Source organism: Vidua macroura, chromosome 6 (assembly GCF_024509145.1).
Source record: "Vidua macroura isolate BioBank_ID:100142 chromosome 6, ASM2450914v1, whole genome shotgun sequence".
Classification (NCBI taxonomy): domain Eukaryota; kingdom Metazoa; phylum Chordata; class Aves; order Passeriformes; family Viduidae; genus Vidua; species Vidua macroura.
This window is the reverse complement of record NC_071576.1, coordinates 24,254,267-24,269,007: the sequence shown is the minus strand read 5'-3', so window position 1 is coordinate 24,269,007 and position 14,741 is coordinate 24,254,267. Positions and strand designations below refer to the sequence as shown.

At 35.5% G+C, this 14,741-nt stretch overlaps 1 protein-coding gene across 1 annotated transcript in view; it reads left to right on the top strand.

Moving 5' to 3' along the window:
* MIPOL1 (mirror-image polydactyly 1) overlaps nt 1-14,741 on the top strand; it is a 182,985-nt gene that overhangs the window by 81,167 nt on the left and 87,077 nt on the right. Inside the window, exon 12 of the mRNA XM_053981400.1 lies at nt 8,649-8,756. Within this exon, the coding sequence (XP_053837375.1) occupies nt 8,649-8,756 (108 nt within the window). The remainder of the gene's footprint in view (nt 1-8,648; nt 8,757-14,741) is intronic.

The window sequence follows — 14,741 nt, the reverse complement described above, 5'->3', positions numbered from 1 at the left end:
TGCTTAAATGTCAAATTTATTCCAAAACTTCTTGGGTGTTGTGTAATTTTATTTTTAAAATGTTTTTAAAGATTTTGAGTTAATTACTCTGAATTATTTTCTCTGCAGAAGTTTCTGCTCTGAAGTCTTCTCTTGTATCAGTATGCTGGGCTTGCTAATGTCCATTGAAAGTAAAACCGATTCTAGTCTGATTGTACTTGCAGACCTTTATTCAGTGATATAGAATTTAGCTAATCAAGACTTACGTTTTTATTTTTTTATTTATTACTTTTAAAAAATAGTCTTGACTCTTGAATGCTCTTTTGCTCTTCTGATAAAATTTTAATTAGTGTTTTCCATTTGCTGAATTATTTGGGTGTATTGGGAGTTTCCTTTGCTTTTAAATATAACAGTGACATATGAATTATAATATCATTGTACTGTGACAGTGTCTAGTCTTTCTAAAACTCTGCAGTGGGGCGTGAGCAGGTGTACTACTTGTGTACTACTCATCTGCTTACATGCTTAGTTTATACATTATTTATTAGATTTATAGGCATGAAATTAAAAAATTGAATTAATAATGTGACTTTGATGTAAAGCAGAAGTTACTTATTTATATATGACAGGCAATTAGGAAAAAAACACTCTTAGTTTAGTTGAATGCATTTTTGCTTGCTTTCAGACCCAGCACAGCCTCATGAATAAATGTTTGACTCCAGGTTACTAGGTTTGTGTTTTGATTAGAAACACAGAGGTGGAGTAAGTTTGTTAACTTATATGCAGTGGACACAGGAAAATGTCACAGGAAGGTGACCCAGTTATGTGGCTTCAGCAGCTCCTGCTGCTGTTTCCTCCTGCAGATCAGGTGTCTGTCAGCAGCCCCTGTTAGCACAGGCGTGGTCATCCAGTGCACAGCCAGCACAGGAACCCTGCTTGAATGACCTGTGAGTCACATCCAGCTCAAGAACGTCACATTTTCCTTTCTCTGTTTCTTGCACATTTTTATAATGAGTTTCATTGATTAGGAAAGTCTTTGTGTGCTGAACTCACTGAAAAGTAGATCAGGTTGTTTTGATCTTTGAAATATCATCATTGCAAGGAAGTAAGAATGTGTAGAGAATGCAGTTGGGTGAGTATCAGTGCTACTCAGCGCTGTGGAATCGCTGCACGTGTAAGGATGGTTCACATGAAGGGTGTAAACAGTTAATCTTCATGGTCTAAATTTTCTGAATTTCTTACTGTACACTTACAGTTCCTTTAACTATTAAAATGAAAATAAAACTTGTTTTGCTGCATTTGAAGTGTTCAGAAATAGACAGGGAGAGGAATGGTAGGAAGAAACCTAGTCATGCCTACAGCATATTATCTGCCTTAATGCTGCAGGTTGAAACTGGCTCATAGTGACAAAGAAAACAAAAATGTTTTATTTATATTTTGATGCATTTCTTTTTGTAGCTTTTTGAAGCAAGACACCATTGCACTGCTACGAAAAAAAGGCAGCATTTACATCTAAGTGTTTCTCTTACTAATAGAATATAACTTTTTAAAGACATGTGTGTTTCTGAGGCCCAAACTCTACAAAAACACTTTTCTTTTTTGAAATTCCAGTAGTTCTAAGCTGCTGGGCATTGTATAAATAATCATTCAAACATTTGTTGATGATTTGCCAAAACTTTGAAGTGAAGTAATTTTTCTCAGAGGTTAGAAAACCTTAGTACAAAATTAAAATTTAATGGAAAATTTTTCTTGTGATTATTATGTAGAAACTAATTTCTTTCTTTCTTTCTTTTTAAATTATTACTTTAGAAAAAAAAGGATAAATTCTATTTATATAAGTGCTTCCAAACATCTGCAGTTCAAAGTACATAATTCACAGTGACACCAAAGGTTGGTTTGTGTTTTGACTGGATGACTTTGGTATTATTTTTGTCTGCAAAGGAAAGAGTGTATAGCATCCAAGTGGTGCAAGATGTTTGCCTCTCCAGAAATTGTGATGAATTTGGGACAAGGGGCAGACTGTTAAAAAAAAAAATATTGAGGGGAGGGGGAAGAAGGGCAGTCAGAGTGAGAACATTTGCGTTCCATTTGGCATATTTGAGCTGGGAGCCAGTCTGAAGTACAGATCATTATAAACAAAGTAAGAAAAAGTGAACAAAACAACCAACGAAGAGAAGAATCAGTTGAATTGTTTTTGTTTGTTTCACATGCTTATTTATTGTATTTAGGTTTCCACAGGTGAAGACTTAAAAGTATAACAGGCAAAAAAGTAGCTTTGTTTCTTCATCTTTTTCCTGTTTGGTGTCTGGAATAATTATTTGTACTTCAGTTGTTCACTGCAATGAATATGTGTTAACTAATTTCAAAACATAGATGCGCTTTATCACTTCAGGAAGTATTGTGCTGTGTAGTAGTAGGATCTCAGTACCCCATAAACTTATCTTTCAGTGATATTGATACATTTTCCATCGATGTATGGTCTGTCACTTACTTTGCTCATGAACATTTTACTTAAAATGCGTAAAGGAAAAAAATGCATGTGGGAAAATAGTTCTGCCATTCCGATGGACTCTGACTTTCCCAGAATTTGGAGAACATAAGCCATTTTCCCAAGTTATTCAGTAGGAACTAGGTTATTTTTATGTCACACTACTTCAGTAATTGAGAATTCCAATTCAGCAAGGTCGTCATGCATATAAGTCCACAAATGTGGCAGAGTACTCAGTGTTTGAAATGAAGGCACTGATATGCAATCAAGTCCTTATGCACTGGCTGACCCAGAGGAGTGACTTAGCACTCACTTTTGATTTTTGTGTGACTTGAATGAAATTATGTTACCTTAAGTTTAATGACAGAATTAAGCTATTTTGGGGAGATTGTGGTTATGTTTTTTTAAACTAGGGTGATCAGATTGGACCAAAGATCCACCTGCCTCACCAGCCTGACCTCACTCAGGTCAGCACAGGAACAAGCACGTTACAGTACCTCCATCTAGGCACTGTGGCTCTTTTCAGTCAAGCTCCTCAAATGTGCTCTTGTGTGTTTATGCCAATGCTGATTTTCAAGTTTGTAAACACTGCAAGTTTTGATAAGGACTTTAGATGAACAAATGTATTCAAATGAAATACTATCTTTTCTACGTCCTAATTGAATAAGACAATCAAATAATATTTAGAATTGAGGAAAGAACTTAGTGCAGAATTTTGCCTTATATTGGTACATTTGTTTCATTAGACTTTGACCCCCATACCTTTAATAACAGAGACAAATCAATTCCTTTCCTTTTTCCCTAGCATATAAATGGCATAATGTGTTGACTTTTTTTTCCCTAGCATATTGTCATAAGTTCAGGAGAGGTTAGTTTGGATTCCTTTTAATGAAAGGCAATGAAAAATATTATATGCCATACAGTAATATTAAAAGCAAATATAGATGTAATGGGATTAAATAGCCACCAGGACTGCATTTGCAGTAAGGAAGTGTTATGGTTTTCTGCTATATTCCATTTTAGCTGTTGCTTCCTGAGCCAGGTAGTCACAGTACCCTTTCCTGGGTCAAATCTGTGCTGAAATACAAAATGAGAAATTCATCTGACATTACCATCCTAGTTCAATGAGATGAGAGTGAGGGACCCTGGTGTAGCAAAACTTAAAAATTTTGAAAGCACATGAACAGACTGATTGACCTAAGATGTGCAGAGTTAAAGAGGCTTCTGCATGAAACCTCTGGGGATAGGTGTCTTCATACAAACCACACAGGGACCAAATAGGTCCTCTGAGCAACAGGAGGTCACTCTGCTCCATGTTAATGCTTTGCTGTATTCCATCTTTGTCCTTACTAATATTATTTCTCTAATGGCTTGCAAGTTTTTCTTTACTTTTGTGTAATGTCGGAACCTTTTACTTTGAGAATATCTCACTGAAGGATCATGTTAAATAATTATCAAAAAATAACTTATCAATCTGTGTAGATGTGGCAGGCACTGTAACACTATGTTAGTGTGTTACAGGTACAAGTTGAAGAAGAAAATGCTGAAAAGCTGACAGCATGTTAAAGATGATTTGTTTATACAAGTGCTAAAGTTATGTTTGATATGTTAATGCAACCTCATTTTCTAGTAAAGGCCAAACACTATTAAGTGGTTATTTGCATTGATTTTTCTATCTTCTGAAATACTTGATTCAAGGTAAACCATCTTTACTCCTTTTGTATAACTGGAGCTGGGGCTGTCTTTTAACAGTCACTTTCTGGGTGAGCCTTATGGACTTTACTCAGTGATATTCTCCTGGTCCATCTCTTGACCTATCAGTGTCCCTTTTAGCAGATGCTCCTTTTTCAATTTGTCTGGATTTTCCCTTTGGTGTTCCAACACTCCCATCTGGGGAGTCATTGAAAGGGGTCAGTGCCCACTGCAGCTTGAACTGGTGCCTCTCACAAACATCCTCATTCTGCTGAATCATGTTACCTGGTGCTCATTAAAAAAGACTCAACAGTAGCCTAATAATTTACATTTTAAGATGGGAGGGAAGGGTATGTTTACTTGCTGTCTATCCTTGCTTTCCTGGCTAAGTCTTTTTGTTATCCTTTTGGTATGTTACGTGCTTTGCTTTTCATTTTGTGTCTTAGCTGCTTGTGATATATCCTATGCTGAGTACAGAGGTATTTGTTTCAAAAGACTGTGTGTATTTAGAAGAGTTGCTTGGTGGAAATACAGTTAAAGAAAAGATTGGGTCCCTGTTGCTGGGAATGGATGATGTTGTACTGACAGCTGTACAGCTGGGTTATGGTCACTCAAGGAACACTCAGAGTAGGTTTAATGAGGTTCATTGTCTGTCAAGTACATTATCGCCTGATTCAGGCTAGCTGAGGTAGGAGATTTTTTGGGGGAAATACCTTCAGAGAGGAGAACAGATGTGTGGGTTTGAAAGAAGAGAGGAGACCTTTGTCAGGATTGATTTTGGGAGTGGGTTTTTTTGTAGCTTCAGTTGTCTGTATTGCCTCTCTGGCTACAGAACTGTGAATGCACACAGTAGACCACACAGTAAGTTAATTCGTAGTAAGTTGTTTGTGTGGTACCTTTATAAAATTATATTACCAATTCTGAGGCTTTAATATCCTTTACTTGGCAAAGTCATGAGTGTTCTGATCAAGACATTTTCTCATTGACATGTGTCCACACTGCTCTCATATTCCTTGATGTACTCAAAGTATCTGAGGTAGAGAAGCAGTTTTCTCAATTAACAGCCCGTGTTTCATAACATGTTGAACTCATGGGAATTTGCATTTAGGGGCACAATTAAACCTCAGATCGATGTTTAGGTAACCTGTGTTGCACAAAATATATTGTCTGTTTGAAATTTTCCCAAGTGTGAATTTTCGCAAGTTTGAGATAACAGAATTTAGACATAGTATCTCAAATTAAACACTTCCTTTAGCTTTCAGCTTTCTTAAAAGGATACATCCAACATTTCTTTTTTGTCAGTACCAAGTTGGATGATGTCTTCTCTTCAATGTGCTCCAAAAGGTATTTTTATATATGTTTTTAGAAGGAAATTCAGTTTCTTACTTGCAGCTGTTGGCATTTTAGAGGCCTGGAGTGAACCAATAAAAACACATGTATTTTAAAGAACATCTATTTTTACTGGACCTTGCTAACAACTAGTGACACAGAATTCAAAAATGTTGGCTCAAATTAATAGAAGGGCTGCATTGTTTTAAATTCTATTTATAAAACTTTTCTTTACAACAAGGTTACACTAAAATTTCACATGCTTCTACTCTTGTGAAAAGGAGTGCTTGCCTTTAGAATGCTGGTTTAATATTTTCAGAGTAGCTCAGGTATCAAAGATGTAAAGGATAAAATTTTCTTAAGACATACACAGTGTTGCTGTTTAAGACTATTATTGTAATGCTTTCACAAAGAGGGTAATGGAAGATTTTACTTTCTAGACAGCCAAGAATAAATCTGAATATCTTCTGTAAATGCATTGTTTCCAACATAGTAAAACACTCAGGTGCAAAGGTCAAAATTCTTTCAATGATGTCCCAAATCGATTTCAAGCAATATACTCGTTGAAAATGCCCTGGTTTTTGTTTTGTTTTTTTTTTTCAGATTTCAACACTCTCAGTAGAAATGAAATGAAAGAGGAATTACAAAATGTTCCCAAGTTTGATGTAAATGTAATCATATCAAGGTTGACTTGATAGGGAGGTTTATCCGTTTTATGTTACCTGTGTTGTATCTTTACTGTACTTTATTTGTGCTGCGTTTTGCAAGATCCTTTAGTCCCACTGCTGCTCTTTATTTCAGTGTCCTGTCTTCACGGGAGTGAAGTGGAGAGCAGAATTAAGATTGCACCCATGCTCTCAGTGGTACAATCTGCTCTGTACACCAAGATCTTTTCTCAGGTATTCATTCAGCTAGGTTTTGCTCTTAGCATATTTTCACATGCCTTTTGGAATCAAGAGAATAACATGATTATAAATTCAGGTTTTAAAGGTAAATTGAGATTTTAGTATTTTAAATAATATTTACTCTATGTAAACTTGTGTTGTTGTCAAATTGTGGATTTCAAAACACTGCTTTGAAGAAAAATGTTGGCAAAGCAGAAAAGTGAGTGTCCTGGTGATCATACATGATGTAATGTATAGTGCCTGCAGTGGTAGATTGTTTTTTTTTTTTTTTTAATGGTGTTTAGATCACATAAGCCAAGGAAAAAAATGTTGCTAAAGAAAAAAAACCCATAATCTGTGTTTAGTTTTTTACTAGTTTTAGTAGCACCTTCATGTCTGCAAACAAATAGTTTTCATGCTGGACGTGGAAAAAGAGTTACATCTGGGATTCTGTGATTTGTGATTTTGTGTGTGGGAGGGGTGTGTGATAAACACAGATGTTAAATATCTCAAGTATGTGAAAATACTTACAGTCAAATGTATCTTAATTTTTTTTTTTTGTATTTCCCTATCTGTGGGAAGATGTATTTTTTCCTTGCAATAAAAATGAAACTGTACATTAAGAAAGTTTACAACACACATTGAGAGAATGTACTAGGCCAGAAAAATTCACTGCCTTTAAAATAGGTAATCCTATTAGAAATAAGCTCAGATTTCTAACAGAAGTAATGACATATAACAGATATGTGAATAGAATTTTTAATAGTACTTTTGGGCTTCTACAAATGTTTAAAATTTATTCAAATAGAGGATTGGATCATTCTGGTTTATATACTATACTGGATACCTGATGAGCAGTATATTTTTAGGTCTTATTTTCTGTTTAAGAATTGTATGTCTTGGCTTGTCTTTACATTTCTGTCTCAAGATCCTGTAGCATTCGTTATTTTACTTAGACCTCATTCATAGTTTTTTCAGTTCTGAAGCTTTGTGTTTCACAATTTTTCTTTTTTAGAGTTTACATGAGGCAGGCTTCATTGCCCCATATACTGAATTGCTCAGGAATAGGGTGCATATATATGATAGGAAGCTCAGTTGTGTGTTGTCCATAGTCACTAAGACTCCACAAGAGACTGACATTTCCAGGTCTTTTGAGACAGCAATGCTTACATGGGCATTAAATCACAATTCTTATTCTTTTTATTTGCTGATGTTCTCAGAAAGTGTGTATTAAAATATTTTTTATCAATTAATTGTCTTTCGTTCCTACAGTCTACTAGCTGTGGGCTTTGGTGATCATATTCAAACTACTGGCTTCTAATATGTTGTTGTAAAATGCTTCTCCTGGTACTCTGCTTTTCCCTAGTTCTAACAGTTGTTCCCATATGTCTTCTTGGTACTTTGTCTGCTTTGTTTCCAGGTTTTTTTTGTGTGGTTTTTTTTTTTTGTTTGTTTTTTTTTTTTTTTTTTTTTTTTTTTTTTTTGTTGTTGTTTTTTGGGTTTGATTTGTTTTGTTTTGTTTTGTTTTTGTGTTTTTCGTTATTTGTTTTTTTGGTAGAACAGGGTTTTTTTGTAAGGCAAAGAACTGTCTGCAGACAACTAATTGCTCTTTCAAACCACGGAACTGGACAAGACCTTTTATAGTTAACATAAAAAAGAGCAAAATATCATTTGGTTTTAACTTGCAGATTTTTAATCTTTAAAATAAATGCTCAGCAGACAGCAGTAAGTCCATATGTATAGGTACACAGTAGCAAGTGCTAATTTTCTCATTTTTTGTCATTAAGTTAAATATTTAAAGAAAACAATCTTGGAGAATTAGAGTAACCTCCTAGTATGAAAAATACAAGTCTAAAAATTTCATCTATATTTTCTAATAAAAGGCTGGATCCTTGATTTGGGAGGAGGGTCTTTCATTTGCTTGCATTTCAAAAAGCATGAATTCTTTCCTTTATATCTACTTACTTAACACATAAAAGCCAAAATCTAGCCATATATTGGCATAACTATGAACAGAAATTCAAACCAATATTCTGATAAATATCTTATCTGATACATAGCATTTTTGGCATACTTTTGGACCAGGAAGAAACTGAATAATGATACACATTTTAAAAACGTAGCTTTAGTACTGTCTGGGATTGTAACTTGCTTTTGAATGAGCTTTCACTACTGCAGAAATAGTGATGGGGTTATTTACGGTAAGTCTTTTGGCTTGTTGAAAAAAAAAATATGCCCACACTCCTCTGCTTAATGGGATTCTTTCCTCGTTGCAGTGCAAACGGCTGGAGCAGGAGCTTCATCATCTGAAAGAGCAGAACCAGACTTCAGCAAACAACACGAGACATATGACTGCTGAAAACAATCAAGAACGTGCTCTGAAGGTAAATCTCCATTTCTTCTTGCAGGCAAATTAAGGTTGTAAGCCCCTGGTGCCAGCTTTCTGGGCTGCATATATCAGTTGTGTACATTTCGGCAGAAGTGAGCTATGGTGTTTGCCAACAACTGCTTCTTTAAACACAGATACAGCACCCTTCTGCTATGGTTTTATTTTATTTTGTGTTTGAAAGCAACAAGAAAAAAAATAACATATCCTCTAAATTATTGGGCTGGTAATTAACACTAAATTCTTGAGCTCTGTCCTTGCAATATTACATTGTATAAGGTGAAGAAAACTGGAATTATTTGCCTCGTGGTACCTTTGCAAAACTAATATTTTAAAGCATGGCTGTTTGATCTGCTCCCAGCAGTGTGTGCTATATTAATAACATTGTTGACCGATACTGCTAGTGACCACATGGTTGATACTACTATTTGCAAAAGAGTAGCTACTTGGAATTGGGAGGAGGAATAATAAGTCTTGTCAATAAGAATAAAAATGAGCAGAGAGGCAGGAGAGGGTCAGAGAAAGGACAGTGTAAAGTGACAGGTTATTGCTGCTTTGAGAAAGGGAAATTGTAATGTCAGTGGAATTGATAGCTACATACCCTGCAATCTCACCGCTAGCCAGGATAAGAGACTATGCCAGGTAAGATGTGCAAGCATTGTGCACACCTCTTCAGCCACTTTATTCTTAAAAATCTCTTTTACCGGTAGTGGAGATACAATACAAATACAGAAGTTATTCTGTTTATACTGTGTTGTCATTTTAAAACTGTTTGATTTATACAGAAAGATCCAAAGGTATCTCACTTACAGATAGATTTTCGTCTGCCTCCTTTTTTCTATTTTTATTTTTTTTTAATTTGGGAAACATCATTATACATACAACAACTTGACCAAAGCTAGGTATAAGTGTAGTTTGACATTTCTCGATAAGAAAAACAGTAAATATAATATTAATAAATTGAGAGAGGCTGCATGCTGCATAAATGCTTTATATTCCATGGATTTACAACTGCCTTCAAAATCTATGGTGAATATGACTAAATCAGATGTGTAATAGTGAAAGCAGATGACTAGAAATGGAGATCATAAACATTCAGGGGCTGTTTCTGACTGCAATAACAGCATTATTTTAAATCTCGTGTCACTAAAAGTTAGTGCTTGCCAAGCATGCTTCTTATTGAACATAGTATTGTTTTTCATTAATTGCATGCTGACTTGTTTTTTCTGTGTCATGGAAAATATTGTGCAGAGAGTCTTTATATTAGAAAAAAGTTTTATTTAAGCTATGCTTTTTGCATTTAATATTGTCTGACATAACACATACAGAATAATTATATTTTCAGAGCAAGAAGTGATTTGATAGTTCAGAGCGTTACTAGGATTTCATTCTAAGCCTGATATTGCTCTCCCAGCACCTAATCTTTAAAGAATTTCATTTTTGACTATCATAGGAATTTTTTTATTTTTTAAAGTTAAAGGTTAATTGATCATAGTCTCTTAGAGATGAGAGTCTGGGGAAGAAAAAAGACCACTTTTCAATTTTTTTAAAGTTGAACTTTTTTAATATTGTAGCTCCGTAGAGTTTGTCTCAGTTCATATTACTGTTACCTACAGTGAGGACAGGAATATTTTTTAAAAAGCCAAGTTGTATTCTTGACCTTGAAAACTTTTAAATGCCCCAATGAAATACTGCCAATGGTAGTTAGCTTTGATATACAGCACATGAGCGTGCATCCTGACCTCGTAAATGAAAAGCTTATCACCCACTTTAGTGTAACCACAGCCTGGGAAACTGATGTCTGGTAAGGATGGAAGTCATGTCAGTGGCTGCAGGTGGCTGGGGCACTCCTGCTGCTGTTAGCAGCACAGCTCCCACAGAAGGAAATAACCAGCCAGAGCCCTGTGAAGGGTCACACACCTCCCCTGTGAAACCCTTGTATTCTTGGCTGTCACCTCCTGCCTTTTGTGTGCACTCAGTAGCTCTTGCAAGGCTGCAGACAGAGAGCAGGTACAGACCCAAGCATCATGTCCTGTCCCCTCTCCACTGCAGAGCACCTTCTGGACATTTGTCCATTTTCAGAGAAATAGGACACGTCATTTGTCTCTATGGTACAGGGTAAATATCAACTCCGCTTTTATTGTCACCATAATCCAAGGAATTACTTTTATTTTAACCATGTCCACATGCAAACTGGGGAACTGTGCTATTAACCTGTCCAGCAGAAGGAATCCAGGTATTTCTTCTGAGTCTGTCCAGGACAGTTTGTATCAAGGAAGTTTTTTTAAAAAAAACCTGTAATTTTCCCTATTTTCTTACACTTAATTAACATTGAGGCAATCTGTTGATTCAGTTTGGCAAAAGATGTATCCTCTGAATGAGGAGTTTGATCTGCTTTAGATTTTCTTAAGGGAGTAACAGAAGTGTAAACCTCAGTTGTGGTGCAGGGATATTTGCAATCCTAACTGGATAAAAATAAAGTAATCAGGATCAGCTAGATTAGGGATGGCGTGAAAGTTTGTGATAGAAGATGAGATCGTTACCTCTATGGGACCCTGAAATACACATAAGAACAAAACCCAGTGGCTATTGTTTCTTTTTTACTTTTTAAAATCATCTCACAGTAGTGAGTTGCTTGGAAGGAAGAAAGTGTAAGACTAGTCCACAAGAAACCAATTTCAGTCCACTGATGTTAGGATCTATTAGGTAAAATAATCTGCAAGCTTTCAGATTTATTTTTCAATATATCAGCTCACAGGGCTATGCCACCCTTCTTCGACACAGTAGCCATCCATAGTCAGGAGTGAGCCACAGAGGCAGAGAGACACATTAGGACTGTGGGAGATGTGTGGTGGCAGTAATTTGGCTAGGTTCAGGATCTGGAAATCACAAGGATGATATAAGCACTTTTTTGCAGATTTTTGTTTTACACATTTAGATTCCATGTCACACCTGAAGATAATGTGACAAATAGAACTTATGACACAGAAGGCATGCAGTGCACATTGTAACATGCTATTTCATCTTACTGTGCCATATAACATCTGCACATCTTGGTAAGATAGCTCTTCTTAACTAACCTCCACATACATACTACTAGTATGTGATTTAAAATTTCCATATTTAATGTATTTATTGCATAGGAAATTCCTTATAATATTGTGGGCCATTCAGCCCCACAATGCCAAACTGGCACCCCTAATTTTTAGTAATATTCTTATTGGTCATAGGGGATTGTATTAATTGACTGAAAAGGCCAATTTCAAATCTTCTCTCCCAGCAATGCCCACAGCTGCACAGAGGTCATACAGAGAAGCATGTGGGCCCCTATTTCCATAGTTAAAGTAAAATAATCCTCTTCTTTGTGAAACCATTTTTAAAAATCTCTTATTATATTTCACATTGAATTATAGCTAAATCTTTTAGGGATAATTGCTTCCTAAGGGTCTATACATTTGTGCTCTTAGTACATTTTCATAAAATAAGATCTGAGAGTGCTTTGCAGTTCTAATGTGTCAAGGTCTATATTTGAGATTATTCATTTTTTTCTTGGCCTTCATAATTAACATTTGGTCTCTACTGATTCTGATAAATGTATTCCCATAATACACAGAAACAACTGATTCAATTAAACATAGAAAAGTGGAAGAATTGCTCCTTTTTCATTATTTTTCAAATATTCAATAATTTTACTGTTGTTCGCTTTGTAGTGTGTAATTTTCAAATTCAGAGTTTTCACTAATACATTTTTTCTAAAGGAAAATAAAAATTTTGCCAGTGCACATGTCCTCTTTACTGAGTTGAAGAAGAATAGGAAATAATTCTTGTGAAACCAATAATTTAATGTGAAATTTAATGAAAAATATTTAACTGGATTTGACTGAAATAGAGAGAGGAAGGTTTGTTTTTTTTTTCCACAGGCCTTCTCTATTTTGTAATTTCTAATTAGGTAGTATATTCTGTTCAAAGCAGCTATTAATCTACTTTAAAGATCAGAAAGACATTCTAGTTTTATTTTCAAGGCAAACTTTTGAAAATAAGTGGACTATTTCATGGTGATATACAAATCAGGTGACCTTTACTGACTAATTGAGGTTACTCCATCCAATTATGGTGTCATTAGAACTTGTAAGGGTTATTAATCTCTTCAGAGCTGTTGAGATGTTTGTTAAATCTTTTGTTATGATTGGCTTTTTTTTTTTTTTTTTAATGTCTGCCTTTCTTTTTAGTTGTGATTTTTTTGTAGAATTTATCCTACATGCTTTCATAATTTTATTAAGAATATAATAGAGTTAGAGGCAAGAAAGTGACCTGAAGGAGCCATCAGAAGTTTGTCTACAGTAGAGTCATAAAGCAACTGTGCCTGATGTCATCTGCTTTCTGCTGACATGTAAGAATCAGGCCAAGGGCAGGAAATCTCAATGCATAGCAGTTTGGTAGTTGTTCCAGTGATGATGCCTGTGAAGAAGCCACTTTAGAAAAGTATTCTTTGATGCCTTTTATAAATTTTATCAAGTTCTTTTTGATTCCCAGAATTTCCCAGATTCTTAAAGTAGAAACCATTTTTCCATACCAACATCAACCACAGAAAACAAGTTCAGCTGACTGGTCAACCTGTGATCCATGAAGGGCATCATCACAAGAGATTCTGATGTTATAAGAGCTTAAAAAAATTTCAAAGCTTTAACATGAAGTATAAAATGTTTGCAACTGTTGAAAAGCACATGCTATTCATGTTATTGAGGCATACAATATTAAACTTCTTTCAGATGATGTGGCCTTTATTTGCAAAACCTAAGTAACTCTAACTGGTTTTAGGTTTGTTGCTTCAGAGCTGAAGTTTCATAAATTTAACAAGTTTAGAGCTGGTTTATGGATGGATATAAAGCCCCTGATTTCAACAGAGACACATGCTTTTGAAACATAATCCAGGGAAACTTGTCTGAATCAGGGGTGGGAAACGGAGAGATTTCAATTTCTTGTATTCAAATTCCAGTGTAGCATATAATTTTTACATTTTAATAGTTATTCATTTCATCCTTTCATAATAATTTTACACGGGGCAGCAGAGATGACATTAATTCATTGGACAGCTGGAATGTGAGTTTGGATTGTGTCAAAGCTCAGCCACATCCAGAGCACCTCTCTGCCACCTTCAGCTATTGCGACTGTTGCGCTGCAGTTACTGCAGTGCTGTGCAGTGACTGATGGAAAACAGCTGCTGCCTTGCCTGTATGTTGTAGCTAACAGATGAATGGCTGTGTTGTCCACTGGTGAGGTGGGTGTTACACCTTTCTTCAGCTCCTAGCTACAGAGTAACTAGACACTGCAAAGAGTTTAAAACTTGCTGTTGATCCAGTTGTCGGTATGGTGTTATTGTTTGGTACAGATTGCTTTTTATTTAGAGTGGTTGTTTTTCAGTTTGGTTTCTTTTTTCAATGAAACACCTCAGAAATATTCATATGTTGGGCAATCCCCCTTTTCTCACACATTTTGTTATGAATTCCTCTGGCCAATGTTCATTGTTCCTTCTGTATCTAACAAAAGAGCAACCTGTGAAAGCTCAGCTCAAGAGCTCACTCTGTGGAGTTTACCCAAAAGCAATCATGCTTTTCATCCTGGATGTCATGTGCTGCTATCTAGAAAAAAGGACTGCTGTCACATTTGCAAATTATTTTATAGATGTGTTTGAAGATAGAATGCCAGCTTCATATTGGAAATGGAAGGGATGAAGTAGATAGCAGATCTGTCTCTCAGTTAGAGGAGATACACTGTGCACTTGGATTTACTTACGGTCTGTGTCTGTTTTTCTGAAACTAAAGGAACATTTCAGGACCAATGGGAATAGTTAACAGGCTTCTTGGAGGTTATCTCCAGCAAATAATATGTTGTTATAGCTAATCCTGAAAGGTTCTTCATACTATTCTTTCCATAACTTACATGGGGATAAAATACTGTAGGATTTGTCAAAGTAAGCAGCAAT